This window comes from Zootoca vivipara, chromosome 16, assembly GCF_965207765.1.
Source record: "Zootoca vivipara chromosome 16, rZooViv2.hap1.1, whole genome shotgun sequence".
Classification (NCBI taxonomy): Eukaryota; Metazoa; Chordata; class Lepidosauria; order Squamata; family Lacertidae; genus Zootoca; species Zootoca vivipara.
In genome coordinates this window covers 19,500,389-19,521,729 of record NC_142599.1, presented here as the reverse complement: position 1 = coordinate 19,521,729, position 21,341 = coordinate 19,500,389, and the positions used below count along the sequence as shown (strand labels likewise).

The window sequence follows — 21,341 nt, the reverse complement described above, 5'->3', positions numbered from 1 at the left end:
ACTGTCTAACCATCTCTTCCTCTGTCGTCCCCTTCTCCTTGTGCCCTTCATCTTTCCCAACATCAGGATCTTTTCCAGAGAGTCTTCTCTTCTCATGAGGTGGCCAAAGTATTGGAGCCTTGGCTTCAGGATCTGTCCTTCCAGTGAGCACTCAGGGCTGATTTCCTTCAGAATGGATAGGTTTGATCTTCTTGCAGTCCATGGGACTCTCAAGAGTCTCCTCCAGCACCATAATTCAAAAGCATCAATTCTTCGGCGATCAGCCTTCTTTATGATCCAGCTCTCACTTCCATACATCACTACTGGGAAAACCATAGCTTTAACTTTATGGACCTTTGTTGGCAAGATGATTTCTCTGCTTTTTAAGATGCTGTCTAGGTTTGTCATTGCTTTTCTCCCAAGAAGCAGGCGCCTTTAAATTTCGTGACTGCTGTCACCATCTGCAGTGATCATGGAACCCAAGAAAGTAAAATCTCTCACTGCCTCCATTTCTTCCCCATATAAGTTAAATAAGCAGGGAGACAATATACAGCCTTGTCATACTCCTTTCCCAATTTTGAACCAATCAGTTGTTCCATACCCAGTTCTTACTGTAACTTCTTGTCCCACATAGAGATTTCTCAGGAGAAAGATGAGATGATCAGGCACTCCCATTTCTTTAAAAAAACTTGCCATAGTTTGCTGTGGTCGACACAGTCAAATGCTTTTGCGTACTCAATGAAGCAGAAGTAGATGTTTTTCTATAACTCTGTAGCTTTCTCCATAATCCAGCGCATGTTTGCAATGGTCTCTGGTTCCTCTGCCCCTTCAAGATCCAACTTGCACTTCTGGGAGTTCTGGGTCCCCATACTGCTTAAGCCTACCTTGTAGAATTTTAAGCATAACCTTGCTAGTGTGTGAAATGAGCACAATTGTGCGGTAGTTGGAGCATTCTTTGGCACTGCCCTTCTTTGGGATTGGGATGTAGACTGGTCTTCTCCAATCCTGTGGCCACTGCTGAGTTTTCTAAACTTGCTGGCATATTGAGTATAGCACCTTAACAACATCATCTTTTAAAATTTTAAATAGTTCGGCTGGAATATCATCACTTCCACTGACCTTGTTATTAGCAGTGCTTTCTAAGGCCCATTTGACTTCACTCTCCAGGATGTCTGGCTCCCTGGGGTTTACGAGATCTCCGTATCTTTCTGGTATAATCCCGCTGTGTATTCTTGCCACCTCTTCTTGATGTCTTCTGCTTCTGTTAGCAGATTTATATGGTAATCTGGGAGATTTATATGGTAAACTGGGAGTGCAGAGAAAGTCATTTAATGCTTTAGATCTTACCTACTGCCTGCCACTGAGGTAGCAAACACACCTCAAGCAGAATACCCAATTGGTGATGCAGTGTCCTCTTCTTGTGTGAACAATGAGGGATGTAGCTGTGTAGTACACCAGTGTCTCTCATAGCACATGCATGGCAGCATTTTGTACAACACAGTGTGCGCATATATATACACGAGAAGGTTTTGAAAGGTTTTTTGGTTCCTCTTGCCTAGGAACAGGAGGAGGGGCATCTCATACTAGTAAAACCCTCAAGAGGTCAACTTGCTTCCAAAGGCAAACAAGGCTTTGTGCCACTGCCACTGCCACCACCCTGCCCAAACCAGTGATAAGGAAAAAAGACGTAGCAGCACATTTCTCCAGCTTACGGAAGGGTGGGGAAGTTAAAAAAAAGTAGGAAGTGGGTCAGCAAGTGCTCCCATGCAAAATTCTAAACTTTATTCACTTTTATTTATATATTTAACAATTCTAAAGTATTTACGTCTTGCTCTTGACAAAAGAAAATTGAAAAATATAAAGGAGCAACTTTGCGCTCCTCTTCAGGAGAGAAGAGTTTTATACAGCTATGTGGCGCGAGTGTCCTGCTTTACATACAAAGAATAAAATATTAATAAAAAAGTGCTTCATTGATCAAAAAGACTAAGAGCTGCAAGCGTTTATTCACACTGTACATCACAGACACCCCCCGCAAAAAAAACCCGTATCAGAACCTCTTGGCACCTGTCGTTATGAACTGCAGAATATTAAACCTTGTTTTCACCATCTATTTGTACCATTAAAACCACACTGCCACAATTATGCTTTTCCTTCAAAAATCATCTCTCTATTCACCCACTTTAATGGATAAGTACAGATAAACTCCATTTACTCCATTCCAACTCCCACCTCTATTTAAAAAAGATTGCTATGCATCTTTGCTGCATATTCCCATGGCATTTTAATTCATATTAAAATTCCAAAAGCCAACTTAGAGCCAGGCTTTGTATTGCCCCTTCTCCCTGCTGGAAGAAAGGAGTACAAAGAAGCTACGTACATCCCCCAAGCTGCCTGAAAAGGTGCAAAGTCTCTTCCTATGCCTCTTGGAAAGGCTTGATTTTCATTCCCAAATGCTTCCTTTGTATGACTGTGTTGTAATCAACACACACACCTTTTCACAGAGAACAGGGAAACAAACAAAAGTTTGCTGACAGGGCTTTCTTCTATCAGGTATTCCAATACACTCTAAAACGTCACTTTAGAAGGCATTGCCCTATCTTGGCAATAGGTTAATTCTAAGTTTGCAATCTCTTTTCAGAAGATTGGTTTGCTTATTACACCACTGCTGCTTGAAATGACCTCCCTGGAGTCTCTCTTCTTCCTCCATGCTGCTATTAATACACAGCCCCCCTTGGTATGGTTGAAGGGCTTTAATGGCATTGCCACACATTCCCGGCAGTTGCTGGCTTGGGTACAGTTGCCCACACAATGTGTAAGAACCACAGGGAGCTCAGTGCTGCCTACGAACTTGTGCCATGAGGAAGACATCTCAAGCTGAGGCAGTCTCAAGTGGTGGCAGCTGTGTGATAAGGGAAAGATGTTCAGTAGTCAAATTCTACAGGCTGGGGCAGAGGAAAGGAAAGGAAGATAGAGGCACATCACTACTTGGTGGAATATTAGGCAGAAGCTGCTTCAGCTTCCCCTAGCAAATGAATTGCAGAAAAAATGTATTTATTTTCACACCCACCAAGCAAAACCTATAAGGGGTTTTTTGTTGGCAGGGTTGGGTTGGGAAGACGATATTAAAATAAATATAGGGGGACTCAAAACTCTTCATAGCACAGCAGTAGAAAAGTGATTTTAATGTAAGGGGCACATTTTTTATTTCAGTGAGTTTTATCTTTACATATTTGGGGGGGCAGTTTTTAAAATGCCCTAGTTTGGGGCCTTGGCAAACCAGTTTTCGCTGACTCTCCTCTGTAGAAAAAAAACCAACAAATCAAAGCCATCCCCCATTTGCTTTGGGGTTCTCCTTGTGAGAGGGGGAGCCTGGCCGACAGTATTATTTGACTTTGCATGCAGCCTTCCCAGTGCAGCGAAGCAGCTCTGCCTTCTGTGTAAACTATCTTTTTTTACGAAAGAAAAAAAGTGGGGGCAAGGATAGCATTTTAATAGCTACTAATAAGCCCAAACACCAGTTCCTTCAAAACAAATTGCATGTACAAGAGTCTTACACTGAGGTGCCAGTTTAAAAATACAACCCTGAACAGGAATGGCCTTTCCCTTTCACTTCCCTCAAACAAGCGTACACTTTCTTTAGCCAAAGTGGTCCAGGCATTGCCTACTTTAAGCCACAAGTCTGCCAACATCAGCAAAGGACTGCCCAATGTGGAGAGCTGCAACCAATTCCGTCCCCCGCCTGCCCTTTCGTGTAGCAAGGATAACTAAGCCCACTCTAAGAACAGAGAGGGAGAGAGGTTTTTTTTTTTTTTTTTTTGAGAAGGCAGCTCCCATTTCTTCTAGCAGCAACAACTTCCCAAACAGCAGGTTGCTGTTGGGAAGTAACAGGAGTGACTGGAAAAAAGAAAGCATAAGCACTGACGCTAAAAGGTATTCACAAGGTCTCTGGACCGATTACCCTTCCTCTCACAGCAAGGTGGAATTATCCGTCTGCAGCACAGTTCCGACAGCAGGGCAACAGAAATGCCAGCGGGGAAGATTCCAGACCTTCTTTTCTTCGTCTTCCAGCAAAATCCACACAAAATTTACATGAGGTGGATGAAAATGACACTGGGAGGAACAGCTGGAAAGGAGGGGTTTCTGCTCCACCAGTACTGGCCCAGCATCCTGTCCCTCTGAGCATGTCATCATCTCTCCTCCCAACTCCAGAGTGCAAGGCTTCTCTCCAGTCCTACCAGCTTCAGTCAGCAGAGAAATGTGCGTATCTGCTTAGCAGGGAGAGGTGGTGCTGTCTCTTCCCAGCTTTCCTTCCACGCTGGAGTCTCAGTTTGAGGTGGCAGCAATAGGTTTGTCCAGTTCGAGGTCAAGGCTGGGGCTACTGGGATGCAAGCTGCTGTAGCAGGATTTGCAGACCCGGCTGGGTTCGAAGAGCTGCTGGCTGGGGACCGGCACCTTCTGGTTACAGCAGCTGGAGCAAAAGACATTCCCACAATTCCTTCAGTCAGGAACAGGAAGAGAAGAAATTACAGTAAATTTGCAACTCAGGAATGCAGTTTCCACAACAGTACATGTCTTAAGTTGGTGCTTGCAGAAAAAGGGTAAAAGGGGGGGGGCAGCCTTTGGCCTAGTTGCCAAAGAGCAGATTGGGTGGTAGAGGGTTAAGTTCTTTCCCCCCTGCACATTGCAGTGGGTCAGAGCGCCACAGGATGGTGATGTTTGCTATGATGCCAGTCCAGAAATGGTGATCTGGAGGGGTGGAAAGAGCCTGTAACCGAGCCACAACTTTCTTTTGTGCCTATCTTCAGTGCAATGGAATATTTCAGCTATGTCTCCGTCTGCTCCTGGCTGTTGCTTCCCAAAAAGAAGTTAACTAGAATCGAGCCTTGAAGACTGGCAAGCCAGTCAACTCCTCCCCCCAAAAGAAAAAAGCCTACATAAGCCAGAAGTGAGCCAGCTGAAGCTCAAGGGAACTACAGCAACACTGTCTTTCAGCACAAAGAAAATGTGAGTCCATGGGGACCATGCAAAGCCACGCAGTGAGCAGCCAGAAAAGATGCAGCCCACATACTGAGTGAATGAGGGATGCAGCAGCTGACACATCTGTCAGTTGTCAGTCACAGCAGGGCCATAACAGCACATGCATCTTGGGGCAGGGATGGGGTCCTGTGTGCAACTAGAACCCCACAACCTCCCACTTCTGCTCTCAAACCTGCTTTCCCCCAAATGGAGCTCTGAGCAGCGGAAAAGGTCCCTGGTTCATAATCTTTAACTTGCAAATATAGGCAAGCATTAAGTAAGAATTAAGTAAGAATTGTTTTGCACCTCACGACAGGTTTAATCTGTTCTTCTCCAGTAGCATAATAGTGGGAGATAGGAGGCAACTGGCTTTATTTAAAGAGTTCCTGCCAGGGTGTGGTTTCTCCTTTTGTTAACTGTCGATGTAACAAGCAAAGGGAAACCGCCATTTTTCATCTCACGAACTTTCATCTTTCCAGCATGGCAAAGCAACCTCTAGATATCACTCACTCAGGGCTAGACTTGGGCTGGTGGTTTGGAAGTCGTCTTATGGACTCCAATAAACACTGCTCTAAGAGAGAACAGCAGGAGTGAAAACATCAAGGCAGTGAAGACAGACCACTCTTTGAAAAAGCCATTCAATTCCCCGCACGGTGAAGATTCTGAAAGGGTGATGGTTCACAGCAAGACCTAGCTGCCAAAAGAAGACTAAGTATTTCCTTTCAAGAGAAACTCCTGGACATTATGTAAAAGAGAGACTAATTGTTGAATTTTCTGCCTGGGTATATCTGTTCAAATCTCATGCAAAGGGATCACTTAGTCCCTACGCATGTTCTTATACCCAGTTCAGGATTTTTGCCAGACTCCTGGCCCTCAGTGTCATAGTCATATTCCTTCTCAGAGACTCTACTCCACCTGGCTAGCAGAGGAGACCTTAATGCTCACGCTGCCTTGTCCCCTACTCAGGGCCCGTTAGCCCACCAATAAGGCCTGTTTCACCCTTGTGCTATTTCAGAAGTGATTGGTAAGGTTCTCTCTGTGTGCTGCTCAAGAACTCCCCAACAGCTGCCAGTTCTCTGTAATACCAAATTCAACAGAAAAAGGCTAAAATAATTTGTTGATTTCTATATACAAGTGGTGGCAGATGTGGCGGGATAGAGCTGCCCTCCTGACACTGGTGTCACTGCAGCTTACCTGGATGGGGCCAGGGCAGGGTGGACACCTTGCCTTTGCTGCAGCCCTAGCAGGTAAGCTGCAGTGATACAGGTAATCAGGAGGGTGTCTCCGCTCCACCAAACTGGATGCTACCATTCAGTACACAGAAATTGCCTGCTCTTATAATTGAAATACTCACTGGAGATAAGCCACTTGCATGTTAGCCAAAGTTGCAGTATGGAGTATGAAACAAAGAGGCTTATTAGTATAATGTGAAAAGAGGCCCACAGACCTCGATATCCAACTGGGCTGCTACCATTCGTCTTAGGTGTAACGATTTATGGGCAAGAAGAGTGCAGGGGAGGGAGTCAAAGGTTAGTTTGAAGAGGTTATCGGAGAAATGCAAGCAGAGGCTGTTCCAAATGCTCACCGGGTCTGATCAACACAGTCAGGGTCCCTGCAAGGAGGGGAGAAAAAGCTCAGAGGGGAGACTAAATCAGAGGGTTTGTGGTTTCCCCCCCAGAAATGGCAAGATGAGACCACTGTCTTTTCCTGCTAGCCTGAAAAAGGTAATATACAGCTATGTTTTAAACAAAAAATGTTAGTGTGCTGTGAGAAATGAAGTTAAATGGCCCCTGCAAGCCCAACAATGGCCCAGCAATGGAAGAGGCTGTCCCTGCTGCATCTCTGCATCTTTCTTCGGACCCACCTTCCTCCAATCAGTAGGCATGGCAAGAACAGTGACACGTGCAGAAACACAGTGCATGGCCTCCACTGAGAAACATCATTTCTTATTGTAGGAAATAAACTGGTTTGGGTTTTGTTGTTGTTGGTTGGGGGGTTTTTTGGTGGTGGTGGTGAGATATGAGACACGTGCCTCTGATTTTAATATAAAATAAAGAGTGCCACAGAAATCAGACTGGGAAACTATTGAGGAAATGGACATGGCACACACTGTCTCAAGATGGATCAAACCTCAAAATCAGCTCCTACTTGTTCTTTGGAAGCCTTCTCAGCTAAGAAGACTTGACACAGCTAGAAGATGAAGCAATAGAATGGAATATTCAGCTCCTGTTCAAACAGACTTCAGGGCAAAGCACAGGACCTCTGTGTTTGAGGTGATTTAAACATTTGCTTGAAGCAGAGAATGCAGTGTAAAAGGAAGAGCATGGGCCAGGTGCTAAACTGGCAGGGTAAGCCCAGGAATATTTTTCTAAAAGAAAGAGAGGCATGGAGCCTATTGGTGGTGCTGCTTGACTGGAAACAAAACAAGTTAGTGAGAAAGTTTGAGACAAGCAAACCCACTAAAAAAGGCTGGGGTGCTTCATTGGTAAGGGAGGCTTTGTTGGCAGCACTATACCTGACTGCCACCTGGCTGGTGCTGACCTATGACAGGGCCTTCTCAGTGGTGTTTCCCCAGGTGCAGAATTGCCCTCTTGGGTGAGATGCGCCTGTCTTCCTCATTACTGACTTTAACTTCCCCCTGAAACACATTCCTGGTTACCCAAGGCATTTGATGGCTAAAAGATGCTGGCCATGGCAACCTTGAAATTACGCTTTAGTGACAGCTTTTAAACGTTTTACATTTAATTGTTTTATATGTTTTATACGTGTGTTTTTTAAAAAATTATTTTAAATTGCATTGCTTTAACGTTTTGATATTTGCAACTTTGAGCATTTTTAGGAGGAAGGGCGGGATACAAAGGTAATAAATAATAATAATCTGGTGTATGCAGACTTGCGGCACTTTTCTAATACCTTAGATATGAAGCAATAAGACAAGCTTCTGCAAAAGACAGTTCTTCAGGAATGTACAAAAAACGTACAAGGCTCTAGAAAGGAAGCAGGTACCACAGGAAGTGGAGTTTGGGTGCCATTAAGGCAGGGGTCAGCAAACTTTTTCAGCAGGGGGCCGGTCCACTGTCCCTCAGACCTTGTGGGGGGCCGGACTATATTTTGAAAAATAATATGAACGAATTCCTATGCCCCACAAATAGGCCAGAGATGCATTTTAAATAAAAGGACACATTCTACTCATGTAAAAACATGCTGATTCCCGGACTGTCCGCGGGCTGTATTTAGAAGGTGATTGGGCCGCATCCGGCCCCCGGGCCTTAGGTTGGGAACCCCTGCATTAAGGGTAGGAGAGTAAGAAAGATAATCATCTGCATTCATGGCACTGCAATTCTTTGGGAAGTTCTTCTGTGCAAGCCCTGTGCTTTTTCTACAGCTCCCATTCCCTTCAATGGAGTTTGCACAGAACTTCCCAGTGTGACTGTGCCCCGCACCCCACATGTTAACTGGAAGGGAGGTGCCCCTTGGATTTTCCAACAACATGCCTTAAGCCAAGAGAATGACTGCAGGTGTAAAGCAAAAGGGTTCCGTCGCTCTTCTCAAACCACCATCTACTGTGTCTTGGTGGGAAGTTTAGGATTCATACTTAAGCCCCAATGCAAAGCCACCAGGGAATCTGACCTCCTAACAACTCTCTCCACCCTTAAGAAATTACAGTTCCTATTAGTTGGGAGAAGCCAGGAGTCTTTAAAGTGGTATAAATAGTACTTTAACTGACAAAATTTATAACACTCTTAAAGCTTGTCAAAAGCTAAGCCCTTCTGACACTGGCCATGATGGACTCAGCAAGAAGAACACTATGCAGTGGGTGTCTACCTTTGCTATAACACTGCAGTGTGTGGCTCTATGGTCAGACATGGGAGAGTGATCTTATCAAGGAAAAATAAAAGGCAAAGTGGCCAGAGGCTAAAAGAAAGAGGAGCCCCTCCAGGACATGGCAGCAGAACAGCATACCTGCATCCCCCACTATCCATCCTACATGCATTACCTGCAGTGGTGCTTCCTGCTGACAAGCCAGAATGCACTGTCGCAGCCATAACAGTGTGCAGCCAGGTGATCGGGAAGCCATCGTGTCACCTGGGAACAGAGACATAAAGAGAGAGAGAACTTAAATACAAGCAACACAGCACAGGTTTAGAAAGTAAGAAGGAAACAGAGGGGAGGGAAGGAAGGAAGGAAGGAAGGAAGGAAGGAAGGAAGGAAGGAAGGAAGGAAGGAAGGAAGGAAGGAAGGAAGGAAGGAAGGAAGGAAGGAAGGATTGTTTCTTCATCTTTGGCCAAATAACAGAAGAATCTTCTAACTGAGCATCTCAAATACCAAGTTTTCACAAACAGAGCTAAGGCCCCCAACTTCCTCTCACACTTACATAGCTAAATAAGCCAAGCACACTGACACACCACGTGTTAGTCAAGGAAAATGCTTTCATCATTTCCCAGTGCAGGTCCCAAAGGCAGAAAACTGACATCTTAGGGGCTTCTTTGACACAGGTACAGGTTTTTCAGTATTAGAGACAACAGGGACAAGAGGGAAGAGGTTTCAAGAGACCAATGTCAGAACCAAAGGGATACAGAGTAGTGCCAGGTGATTAGTAGCAGGTGCCGATATAAGGAAAAGGGAGAGGAAGGCCACGGAGATGGATTTTGCCTGTACCTCTGTGTCCTGTTTATCCACCTGCTCCCAGCTGGCTTCAGAGAAAATCTCTGTACTGCAGCGAGACAAACAGTTCTGATCCAGATTGCTTTCCGAGTCAGGGATTGAAGTCTGTTGGCAAACAAACACAGCTGAACAGAACCTACTCCCAACCCCTCAGAACATGGATTAGGCAGCTGAGAAGAGGGAATCCTTCTGAACCTCCTGCTCAGAGATCAGATTATGGGATAGGGTGGAGAGGTGGCTTCTAACAAGTTCCTCAAAAGTTCTGCAAAACAGAAAACCCAAACTCATTGCTAAAATTCAAATGTTGCCATGAGCAGATCTGATAGCAATATACTTTCACGGCTCATATATTTTGGCAATGATTGGGGTGCTGATGTTATCTCTATATGGTAAGATACTTGAAAAGGTGTGTGATGTGGAGCAGAAGACAGAGCTCTGTGGCATAAATACGGTGCTGCAGAAGCTCCAACAGTAAACACTGGAATCCCCGAATAGACCCAGTCGCTTTCCGATTCATTTGAAAAACTGTACGCCATGCAGAGCACCATATAATACAATCATGAAGAAAAGACTATTTAAGCTCTACAGCACTGGTTGTGGGGGACGGGGAACAGAGTGGGGCTTCACTAGAGCAACTGTGGGTGTACAAGCAATTTGGGAGAGGCAACAGTGGAGTGGTGGAGTGGCAACAGTGGCCAGAAGACATTTACCCTTTGGGTAAAAATGGGAAGAAAATGAGAGGAGATCTGGGGTACTTAGTTTCTCTTGCAGGCTTTGCCAGCTGGGGGGGAAGAAGCTAGAATAAACTCTTCAGACACCCCACTTGTGCCAGAACCGCAGGTGCTGCTGCTTCATAGCAGCATCCTCCTGTCAGCCAAATCCCTTAGACAGTTTCAGACAGTTTAAGGCTGTGCAAACAAAACACTGGTTATTTTTAAAATACCAGTTTTCCAGCTACTGTGCAGTTCTACTCAACATGCAGCAGAAGTCTATGGGACAAGCCTTTCTCCTTAGAACACGGAAGAGGAAGCTTTTCGAGCCCAAGGACCACGTTTCATTCCAGGGGCCATGTGCCAGTGATGAGCAGGACTAGAAGCAAAAGTGGACAATGGATGTGAATTTTACTTCTGCACAGTAGGATAAGCTTTTTAAACACTCTCACACTCTTCTATTCTCAATCCATTCCAGTCAGACAAATACACTGAAGGAGGGTGCAATATAGAGCTGGTGTAGCCTGGGTAAAGTTCAGAGAGCAAACAGATGGGGCCTGGAGGGCCCCACTTGGCTCCCAGGGCTGAGGCTCCCCAATCCTACCTTAGGATTATTCTATATATCAGGGTAGAAATGAAGTTTCAACTGAGGTCTTAATGTCTTCCCACCGCACCCAAAACCTTTAAGACGACAACTACATCACTTGGGAGGGCCAATCCAGAGCCAAGCACAAGCCCAACAGCCTACCTTCCAATTATCCACCCATCTCTCTATTCACCCTCCTGACTCATTTGGTTACTTACTGGCAATTTTGCTTTGGTCAGCCCTCAGGATGCACTCTCTCATCCAGGCTGCACTGGAAAGAATGGGGGGCATATGGCTGGCTGGGTACTAACCACCGTTTCACAGTTGCTGATTCCCCTTTGAATGTCACACTGACAGATCTCACGTTGGTAAGCAGAACACATTTGGATCAAGGACTGCCAGCTGATGATCCATCCCATTGCATGCCACATCACGATCGACCCTGTTTTCATGCTTTATGTTATACATGCATTTTTTAAAATTCTGAAGCAGCCTCAAGCATCCATACACCTGCACTCATAAACACATGACACGAAGAACTGCCTCTTAAAACCACCGACAGGTTAAAAAATGATGCAACAGGGGTGCTTCTTTTGAGGGAGGACTCTTGGCCACTTAAAAGAAAATGCAGAAACTGGTGTATAGTGATGTAAATCTACATGGACTGTAGAGACCTTTTAACGGGCCTAAACGGTGCGTAGGCATTTCAATGAACTTGGACAGGACATGGAATGAATTAGTCTCTGCTGCAGCAGTACTTTGGCGTCTTTTGCTAATAACTATAAAAAAGTCCTGATACAACATCAATAAATCTTTACACAATGTTTATACAAGGCAGTGGCCCTCCCCAACCAAATAAAGCATGTATGGCTTTGCCATTTTTACTGGCACTAAAACACACACACACACACACTTTCCAAAGCATGAGCAGCTTTGCAAATTAGGCACTCATCTAGTTGCCTGTAATGAATCAGAATTATCTCCAGTGAACCAAGTGAGAAAAAAAATTGTGAATCAGGGAAAGGCTGGTTCCCTCCACCCCCGGCCTCTGGCTATCAATGTGCCATATATATCTGTGGGGAAGTGGGCATATGTATCAAGGTAGCCTTTTGTTGTGGAGTCACTTCCAAGGATCCATTTTCCTTGCACAATAATGGCAGAGGTCACTTAACTTACCACTTCATCCCCATAATCCCCGTTGAAACGTAGTGAGCTGTTCAGGTACTGGCTCTCTAGACGGCTCCTCAGCTCCTGCACCTGCTTCTTTAAAGTCTCCACTTCCTGCTGGTGCCCACTTTCAATCTGGCGGAGGCGCTGCTGAATGACATCAGCATAGATTGGCATCCCATCGTCATCCAGGTGACTCCGGGCAGGCTGGTCCGGGCTGTTTGCTGTCTGCTGCCGGCCTGGAATAGCATGAACCCACTTGTGGTGCAAATTCCTCAGATGGAGCGGGGCAGAACTACAGCTAGCTGTAGAGACCTGTCGGCTGAGGGAAGCCTTTACCCTGCCTTCCTCCCCGTTCACACAGTGTCCGTTTGGTGCAGGGTATTTCTGGGTAACACTGAACCCTGCTGGGCTCTCTGCCACCTTGTTCTCAGGCTCCAGCTCTCCATTGCACACAATCTCTTTATAGTCAGCTAAAGGCAAGGCACAAGGTGAAGGCATTGGGTCATGTAAGCTGCTGCTCTTAGTAGTCCTGTTTAGGTTCGCTGCCAGTTTGTGTAGCTCTATCGAGTCCTCGTTCTCAGGCCGACTTTCGACAGTGTGGGAAAGTTCGCCAGCACTGTTGTCCATGGGATGGAGCCAATGGCAAGAGACATTCTGGATCAGTTCCGTCTTTGCCGCATTCTCTGTTAAAGTTTCTGTAGAGCTCTCCATGTTTGATGTTCCCATCTCATGCAGGACAGGAAATGGTAGGCTGGGCTGGGGAGTGCCCTGAGGGATTTTGACCTCTACAGTTAGCCTACTAACACTGTCCTCCTCTGCTCTCTGAATGTTATTACTATTTGCAGCATTGCCCAAAAAGCCAGGCCGTAGTTCCTTCACCTGAGATGGTTTCTGGACATCTTGCCCTTGAAGCTCAAAAGCACCCTGTAAATCCATCTGTGGGCTGGAAACTGGATTGTCTAATGAAGTTGCTGTATCCAGTTCAGTCTTCCCACCCATGTTATCAGTAGAGCTGTCCAGGTTCTCAGTCCTGCTTTCCGCATCAAGAGCGGCGTCCTCTCCCCCTTCTTTACCTGCTGTTTCCGGAACGCCCCTCACACATTCCTCCAGGCTCACTTCCTCCTTGGTAGCCTCTTGCAAAATGTTCTCCATCTGCCCCTCTGCTACAGCCACCGAAAGCTCTGCTCCAACCAGAGTCCTGCCTTGTTTGCTCACACATTCTCCGTCAAAGGGGTCTTCCTCTGGGTTCCCAAGGCTGCTCAGCTCCAGGGACCGGCGGTGCTCTTGCCACTTCTCGTTGAGGCTGGGGTCGCTACTACGCCGGTTGGTTGTCAGAACGCTGCTGTCACCAGCCATTGTCAGATTGTCAAATGACCTTGTCTTTGGCAGCCTTGAGAGGAAAGAAAGAAAACTGCTGAGAATTGTTTCTAATTACAGGTTAGAAATCAGCTGTTAACGGCCAATCACGCCTGCAGATAATGATCTTTCGCATGATGCTATCCTCTCTCAACAACTCTTGAAAACTGCCATTTGTTAATCACATGGACAGCGATAGAGGCAACTCCCTCACCTGTCAAACATCTACTTACATTACATCATCTGAACTCTGAGCTCACCTGCCCAGAGGCTGGTCTTCAGGGCTGGAACCTGGGACTGGGTAAGGGGCACAGGTGTCATCCGCAGGGGTCGAAGGGGAAGAACATGGCAAGTAAACGGCACTCCACAGCATGAGGTTTCGCACGTGGCACACAGGATACAGCACCTGAGAGAGAGAGAGAGAGGAGGGACGGACAGACTACTAAGAAGGCTGTAATCCTTTTATTAAGGTTTGAGATTGACTGACCTTGCATTTTAATTTGCAGTCGCAGGTTAATCTTGAATATATTCAAGAGCAGCCATTTGAATCTTGCCCCTACCGGACACATTGGAATGGCCTCTGTTTGCTCACCCCATCAACTGATACAGCCCCTCCCGCCAGCTCATTGCTCAGGCTCTCAGCCACCACAGTGCCACTAATTAAGAAAGGGAACAAACTATTTCAAAAAAGGATGAATCATTGCAAGGACTGAGAAAGCAAGCAAACGCCCAACACCAAGAATGTTATATTAAAATGGCAACTTATTTTAAAACAACCAGATGAGCAGTGTAGTGCATCCACAAATTGTATTATTATATGTATTGCACTTATGCCGTTCTGTGTCTCAGAAGAGCTCAGAGTGGTTTACATGCATTTTCCCAGATGATTTAGCTATCTTATTTACAGCCATACTTTTAGAATAATAATAATAATAATGAGCCTTTCAGCACACATTCCCTCTCAAGCAATATACCCCCAATAACACAAAACCTACTCCATTCCCTACAGTTGGGTGACATTTGCTGTGGCTGCATGTAATGCTAGACCATTACCAGCATTACAAGGATGTGGGAGTGCGCACTTGAAGCCTTAAGAGTTTTTTGACATTATTAACAGCTGCAAAATTGGTTAACTGAAGATCACTGAATGTCTGTAGTCAAAAGAGTCAGTTTCAAGAAGCACTTTTGGGGCCTATAAGGAAATTATAGTTCATTATATACCTAACAGCCCTTTTGCTCTGAATCTAAAATAGTTGAGTAGTAGTACAGCATGTCCACCACAAATGTTGGCTAATTGCTGCTTTCAAGTCACACTTCCCAGGTGTTTCCCATGAAGACAGAATATGGGGACAGACACTCAAACTGCATCATGGACCTTCAGACCAATTGTCTCAGAGCACTACTGTGCTCTTGCCCAGCTCCCACTCATCTCAAGGGGGTTTGCAGAAAGGAACATCCTGCGGGACCGTGTCCTACATCTTTAGACTATTCTCAGAGTGCTGTAGCTCTGAGAGTCTTTCTGACTTCATGAAACTTTGTTCAGCGCAAGAACATATTGCCCAAGTTGGGTCACCTAATGCAGTGTTTTGCGTTGTCTTGGAAGACCAGGTTCCTTTACCCTCTTTAGATACAAACTCTTGCTTCAATGAGAGGCTGAAGTGCCTTGCCTTGAAGTAGAATTTGCCTGCCTCCACTAAGTTGCAATCACATATATACCCTGTTTCTCATATTTTAAGACATACCCATAAAATAAGCCATAGCAGGATTTTTAAGCATTCAAGGAATATAAGCCATACCCCGAAAATAAGACATAGTGATAGGCGCAGCAGCAATGCCGGACGCGGCAGGAGGAGGAGGAAAAAAATAAGACATCCCTTGAAAATAAGCCATAGTGTGTTTTTTTGAGGAAAAAATAAATATAAGACATGTCTTATAATATGAGAAACACGGTAGCTGCATCATACTTCCCCTCATCTTGATTTACCTGACAGGAGTGTTGTGGGAATGGGAAAGAGAAAAAGAACTATGTGCACCAGACTGATTACATTTTTATAGGAGCGCAAACAATAAAAAGTACATACAGATTCTGATTGGGAGGAGTAAAGCAGATTTTTGAAGGCTTTGTTTCCTGCTCGCAGCAGAGACCAAACTGAACAGGTCCTCTCTTGGGTGTGCTTTTCACCTCTCTCCTTCGCGTTGTTGCACAGGAATGTACCAAAGAGGCAGGAGTATGTGTGCTGCACCAACTTGACCTATATAGAAAGGATGCACCTATATTACTGTTGGCACACAAGCCTGAAAAGTAGGATCTCTTGATTTCTCTTTTGAACACACCACCAAACCACAAATACGCAGGTCTGAAATATGTGAGTTTAATGTGAACTCCAAATGTGATTTTCTAATTCAGAGTTTAAATAACGCTATAGAACATACCTAACTATCCTCGATGAGTAAGCATTTCTGCAGACTCCAATGATAGATTTTTATTTTTTTTTACTTGTTTTTTTGGCTTGGTAGCTTCCTTTTCATATCCAAATACTGAACTATGAAACGGTTCAAAATATTAGAAGCAGTGTGTAAAAGTACTCACAAGGAATGCTTCATTAAACTCAAAAGAGCAGGGGAACTGCCTCTGGAGCTGATGGACACAGTCGAGCCACTGCAGGAACACTGGGCATCGTTCATTCAGGTCATCCGAATTCTCGCCATGACCACAGCGATCGGCAAACTTATGGCCAAAATCCAGCCACTCCATCTCCACAAGCACCTGGAAACCCTGAGGGAAGCACCACTGAATTAAATTCACACAAGGCTCAAGTCCACAAAGCCAAACTAAGATATGTTGGCATGAGGTAGAAAACCCAAAATGCTTTCCCTCCTAGCAATTAACCAACAAGGGGTCAAATTCACTATGGAAGTCTCATGGGCAAGCCCCACTGAAATGAAGAAAAGCTGCTCTCATTTGCATCAACGAGGCTTCTGGAAAAGAGCTTACACACAGGTGGTACCCCAAGGGCCAGATCCATGTTTCTATCTCTGCCATCCTTAATAGCACCTCAAAATGATCCTTACCTCAGACTACCTATTTCATTCTCGGACACAAACTCCCATTTCTCCTATGCATCCTCCCCCCCAAACCCTTCCAGCATTAAATCCATTTTATTTCATGCCAAGTCTATTCTTCAGCAGTTTGGAGGAAAGCACATGGATCAGGCGTGGGGGACCACTGGCTCTCCAGATTTTGCTCAATTACAACAGCAAGCATAGCCAATGGCCAGGAACAATGGGGATAGCAGCTGAGCAACATCTGGAGGGCCAAAGGCTCCCCACACCTGACACAGATGCTCTTCTTTAGAAGAGCCACCACCATAAACCTTTCCAAATACGATTTAGAGGACCCCCAACTGTTTTATTTCCCATGCCACGAACCTCGATGGTCCTGTAATATGGATCCAGCAGCAGCTTAGCCAGAGCCACTATCTGCGGGGTTCTGTCCCAGCCATCTGAGCAGTGCACCAAGACGGGCCGCTGATCTCTGTCCACTGCATGAACTACCAGAAGTGCCGATTTCAGAAGGACAGACAAATGTTGCAGCCACTTGGTGCTTTCCAGAGCTGACAGCCAGCTGCAGATCAACAAGGGAGAATAGTTTTGACCTCTTTGTTCTGTTAAAGTGAAGTTTGTAGGTTGAGCAAATTTCAGTAACAAGTGGAGGGAGTATACTTTTTTCTTCTGCATCAAAAAGTATAAATCGCTTAAGATAGTGGGTATCCAAGTCTCTATTTCCAGAGACCTTGGGGTGTCTCAGAAGTTTATCCAAGGTTCCCAAAGAGAACAGTAACAGCAGGTAGGTTCCCCCTAAAGGTAAGCTTGCACACATGCCAACAATGCAGGAGTGTGTGTTGGCAGTAAGGTATTAGGGCACCCTCCTAATTTGTGTGGGGAAACAGCAAAGGTCAACAGGTCTGGAGGTAGGTGGATTTTAAAACCTAGGGTTTTTTTATAAAAAAATACTAATTTCATTTATATACATTTACAAGTGTTACATTTTCTCTTATCTAATAACTAATCCAACATTCGCTAACCTGGTGCCTTCTAAATGGCCATGATGGCTGGGGATAATGGGGGCTGCAATCCAAAAATATCTGGAGGGCACAAGGTTGGTGGAAGGCATGCAAATTACAACGACAAAAAGAGGACTGAGGATTAGATTGTTTAAAAAGCAATACCAATAAACCTATTAATACAGTGTGTGTGCTAGGAAGGGGAGATGCACAAGGGGACAACAGTGCGGTTGGGGGGGAGCAGAGAGAAGGCGCACATGTCACTCACTTTCCTGGGTCCGGCATTTGTGTGCAGAGCAAACGCAGCGACTGAAAGCTCTTCCGAATAGAATGGATATTTGCCATCCCCATAAACACTACTTCACAGTTTGGATAATACTCTGTTAAAAGCAGAAGATAAGGCACTTCAAACAAGGCAGAAGCAAAATGAATGAAGGAGCTTTACTGAAAAAATGAGCCAGCAGCAGCTGGGGCCTGTGCTAAGCGCTATTATCCCATCAGCCTCTTCTAGCCTTTGAGGTTCTCTCAGGCACACCAAACATCATGACAAAGGACGACTGTTATGACAGAATAGAGGGAGTTATTCTAACACAGTCTAAAGAAAACACATGAACTTACTGATCTACTGGACTGCGTGCTGGGAACAATGGTCTCTATCTATAGAAGTGGTTTGAAACTGATTGTTATCACCAGTGAACATAAGTCAGACAACCCCCTTAGTTAGCAACACGGACATGGCAGTGGAGGAGTTGAAAAATAAGAGTTGTGTAGTGTCAGCATGCTCAGGACCTGTCTGGATATTATCCCTCACCCCCTGCCCTCTCTGGTGGCAATTTAGCATGACAACAGTGGCACATTCTTCAGCCACTATACTCCTGAGCCACTGCCAGGTAGCAGCACCTGTAACTATAGACATACAAGTTCAATTGTTTCCATGGGCTAACTTTGTGTGTAGGAATTTCAAGTATACAGATCCCAATACCGGCACTTGTTTGGGATGGTTGACGTAGTTGCATAGTTTTTTTGGTACGATTAGAATGCCGCCTGGAGGGTGGAGGTATGGGTTCACGCTGGACTTCTGTAGCATCTTGCAATTTTTAAACAAATTACAATCATTAGGTCTTCATAAATAAGGTGCACCTGGCCGGTGCACCATGCAGTTTTTCACCATGTACAGTATTGGTTGAGTGTGTGCCATAATATTATAAACTTTTAAGCTGACATCTATTGCAGCTTTTGAATCATACAGAGAATCAGGGTGTCACTTGTTTGGCCTTGTTATCAGACCCCTGGATCGATCGATCTCCTTACTGTCTGCACCACACCAGTAGTGGCTCTCCAGAAATTTAAGCAGATCTCTCTCTCAATTTTCCCCTTCCTTCCTCTTTTGCACATCAGGAGAAGGAATTTAAAAACTTCTTGTTTGCAATCTGCAACAACCTGGAGTTTCACCAATGTGGGTGAAACTAAAATCTGCTCTTTGTTACAAATTACAAACAGGGAAAAAACATGAGCCCAAAGCTACCTGCAACTTCTGCATTCTGTGACGAAATTCAGGTGCAACACTAAACACCATGGTTTAGTGAATTTGGCCATGCAGTGCAATTCCTTCACTTCCTTAAAACAAAACAAGGTGAGTTTTTTGGGTTTTTTTAATTAAAAACCCCCTATACTTTTGTTTAAGCCTGGTAAGGACTCCATCATCAAATACGGTAGTTTAGCTTCAGAGACTGGATCTAAATTACTAGATTTGAACATTTTTTAGCACATACACCCCATTTCCAACCTCCTTGCATTAATGGTAGCTACTCTGGTAACCAAAATTTGAGCAGCTCGATCTGGTTTAGACAAGGTCTCCACTCCCACTCCTTCTCTGCACATGTAAACACTTTGGCACAATGCTCAGAGCATAGCACGGCTACTCACCTGGGCATTCACAGCCTCCCCCTTTGGCCCTGTTTGCCACTGCAGCTGCATAAGAACGTGCATCCAAGATCAAAAGTTTCTGAGGCTGAATGGCTAGACTTTCTGCTCCTGAAGCATTGGAGATGGAGGAATCTGAAGGAGAAAAGGAGAGAACAGCTTATTCTGCAGCCCTTATTTAAAAAGTGCACACTTGACACATGGATTCCATGGCAGCTTACGGCACATATAGAAGAGATCAAGAAAGAGACAGAGGAGCTGCTTTTGACAGTGGAACACATTCCTCATGTCTAATTCCAGCACCAGCAGTAGCTGATTCAACCTGGTTACAGAAGAGGGAGAAATGAGGCCACAAGGCCCACCCCACCAGGCTGGCTAGAACCAACTGCCATTTTGCTCCTCCTTGCAAACTGTCTCCTGCAGTTATCATTCCACCCTGTCATTATGTACATAGGAGGTCACCTTTTGCTGAATCTATGTAGCTCAGTATTATCTGCACTGACTAACAGCAGCTCTTCAAGGTTCCAGGCAGAAAACTTTCCCAACACTACCTGGAGATGCTGGAGATTCAACCTGGAATCTGAAAAGCAGATGCTCTATCACTAAGCTATGGCCCATCAATGATATGAGTGGGACCCTGGCTATCCTCCCCCCCCCCCTCCAAGGCAGAGCAGGCATCCAGGTGTCCTACACACAAGAGCACAAAGAACTGCAGGCAAAAGGCTGAAATCCCTATCAGAGGGGAAACTGCCATTCAAACTCTATGGAGACTCCAAAATGCAACATTTGAGAAACAAAGAGATAATCAAACTTACCAAATTCTACATCAGAGAGATCCCCTCCGTTGGAGAAATCTCTTGAACAGTTTCCATTCACTAGTTTACTGCTGTTAGACTTGGAATCTGAGGCACAAGCTTTGGCCACTGACTGGACAAGATGTTCGTCGTCAGCATTTCTCCAGCCCCACCAGCTGACCTCTGGCTGCCCACAACGGGAAATGACCGCCCCATTGCCCTGATGCCTATAGGAAACAGAAATGAAACAGCTAACAGTAGCCATCACAACAGGGCCCTAAGTGCAGGTAATGCTAGAGCAAAAGCACAGTGACATAGGAATTGCCACCTTACTGTAGAATTCCAAAAGTGGTTCTGACTTTCTAAAGCAGAAATACTTTCAATGAAATACTGTTTCATAGGACATTCTAATGTATGCCCTATTAAAACAGTATTTCATACTGAATTTCATTTGAATCAACATTTGTAATCAAAACGCAGTAAAAAAATGAAGCTAGGATTTAAAGAGAATTGTGTCAGAATACTCAAGAAACAAATTTCAAAGTAACTGAACCAATAGATCTAGGACCACTTATACAAGAGTCAGAATTTCAACCAGTTTTTGTTGACGCGTATAAAATGTCTATAATGCAGAGATGTCTAGAACTGGGAGGCTGCCCGGTTAATCCTAAAGAGAGATCAGTGACAAACTGCCAAAAGTTAATGATGATCAGCAGCTTCGTACTTTAGATGTGCCTTTTGTTCAGAAACAGGCAGTCAGTGAAGCCCATCTATAGTTTTACATAACCTGTGCCGTGTCCCAAAACAACCCAACATTTCTAGACTGCTCGTCTAAGTCCCCTGGGCAGTTTACAAATAAATCAAATAAAATCCAGTCAATAAAGCATTTCTCAAAACAAATGACATAAAAACTCGGAATTCAGTGCAAAATCAGGACCAAAGAAACACAACTGAAAGCAGACCAGCAAGATAATTATTATAAAAACCGGCCTCAAAATCATTTAAAGGAAAGCAATGTGCCCGGGTCTAAATGCACCAAAACATAAAAGTAAAATTAAAAGGAAGACTATTTTGCACC

General features: G+C 44.9%; 1 protein-coding gene across 24 annotated transcripts in view; it reads right to left on the bottom strand.

The window, feature by feature from the left end:
* Window positions 1-1,739: 1,739 nt before the first annotated feature.
* Window positions 1,740-21,341, bottom strand: part of MTMR3 (myotubularin related protein 3) — a 51,718-nt gene continuing 32,116 nt past the window's right edge. For 5 of the 24 annotated variants that reach the window (XM_035099157.3, XM_035099150.3, XM_035099153.3 and 2 more), the window contains 12 exons: window positions 20,285-20,490; window positions 19,473-19,604; window positions 17,815-17,926; window positions 16,912-17,107; window positions 16,073-16,258; window positions 15,564-15,734; window positions 13,743-13,888; window positions 12,133-13,516; window positions 9,655-9,765; window positions 8,993-9,081; window positions 6,581-6,607; window positions 1,740-4,474 (listed from right to left, as the gene is read on the bottom strand). In XM_035099157.3, the coding sequence (XP_034955048.2) occupies window positions 4,303-4,474; window positions 6,581-6,607; window positions 8,993-9,081; window positions 9,655-9,765; window positions 12,133-13,516; window positions 13,743-13,888; window positions 15,564-15,734; window positions 16,073-16,258; window positions 16,912-17,107; window positions 17,815-17,926; window positions 19,473-19,604; window positions 20,285-20,490 (2,932 nt within the window). In that variant the 3' untranslated portion in view covers window positions 1,740-4,302. Of the gene's footprint in view, window positions 4,475-5,505; window positions 5,567-6,442; window positions 6,608-8,992; window positions 9,082-9,654; window positions 9,766-12,132; window positions 13,517-13,742; window positions 13,889-15,563; window positions 15,735-16,072; window positions 16,259-16,911; window positions 17,108-17,814; window positions 17,927-19,472; window positions 19,605-20,284; window positions 20,491-21,341 lie in introns of all 24 variants that reach the window. The other 19 variants (XM_035099159.3, XM_035099155.3, XM_088659467.1 and 16 more) reach the window with 12 other exon arrangements.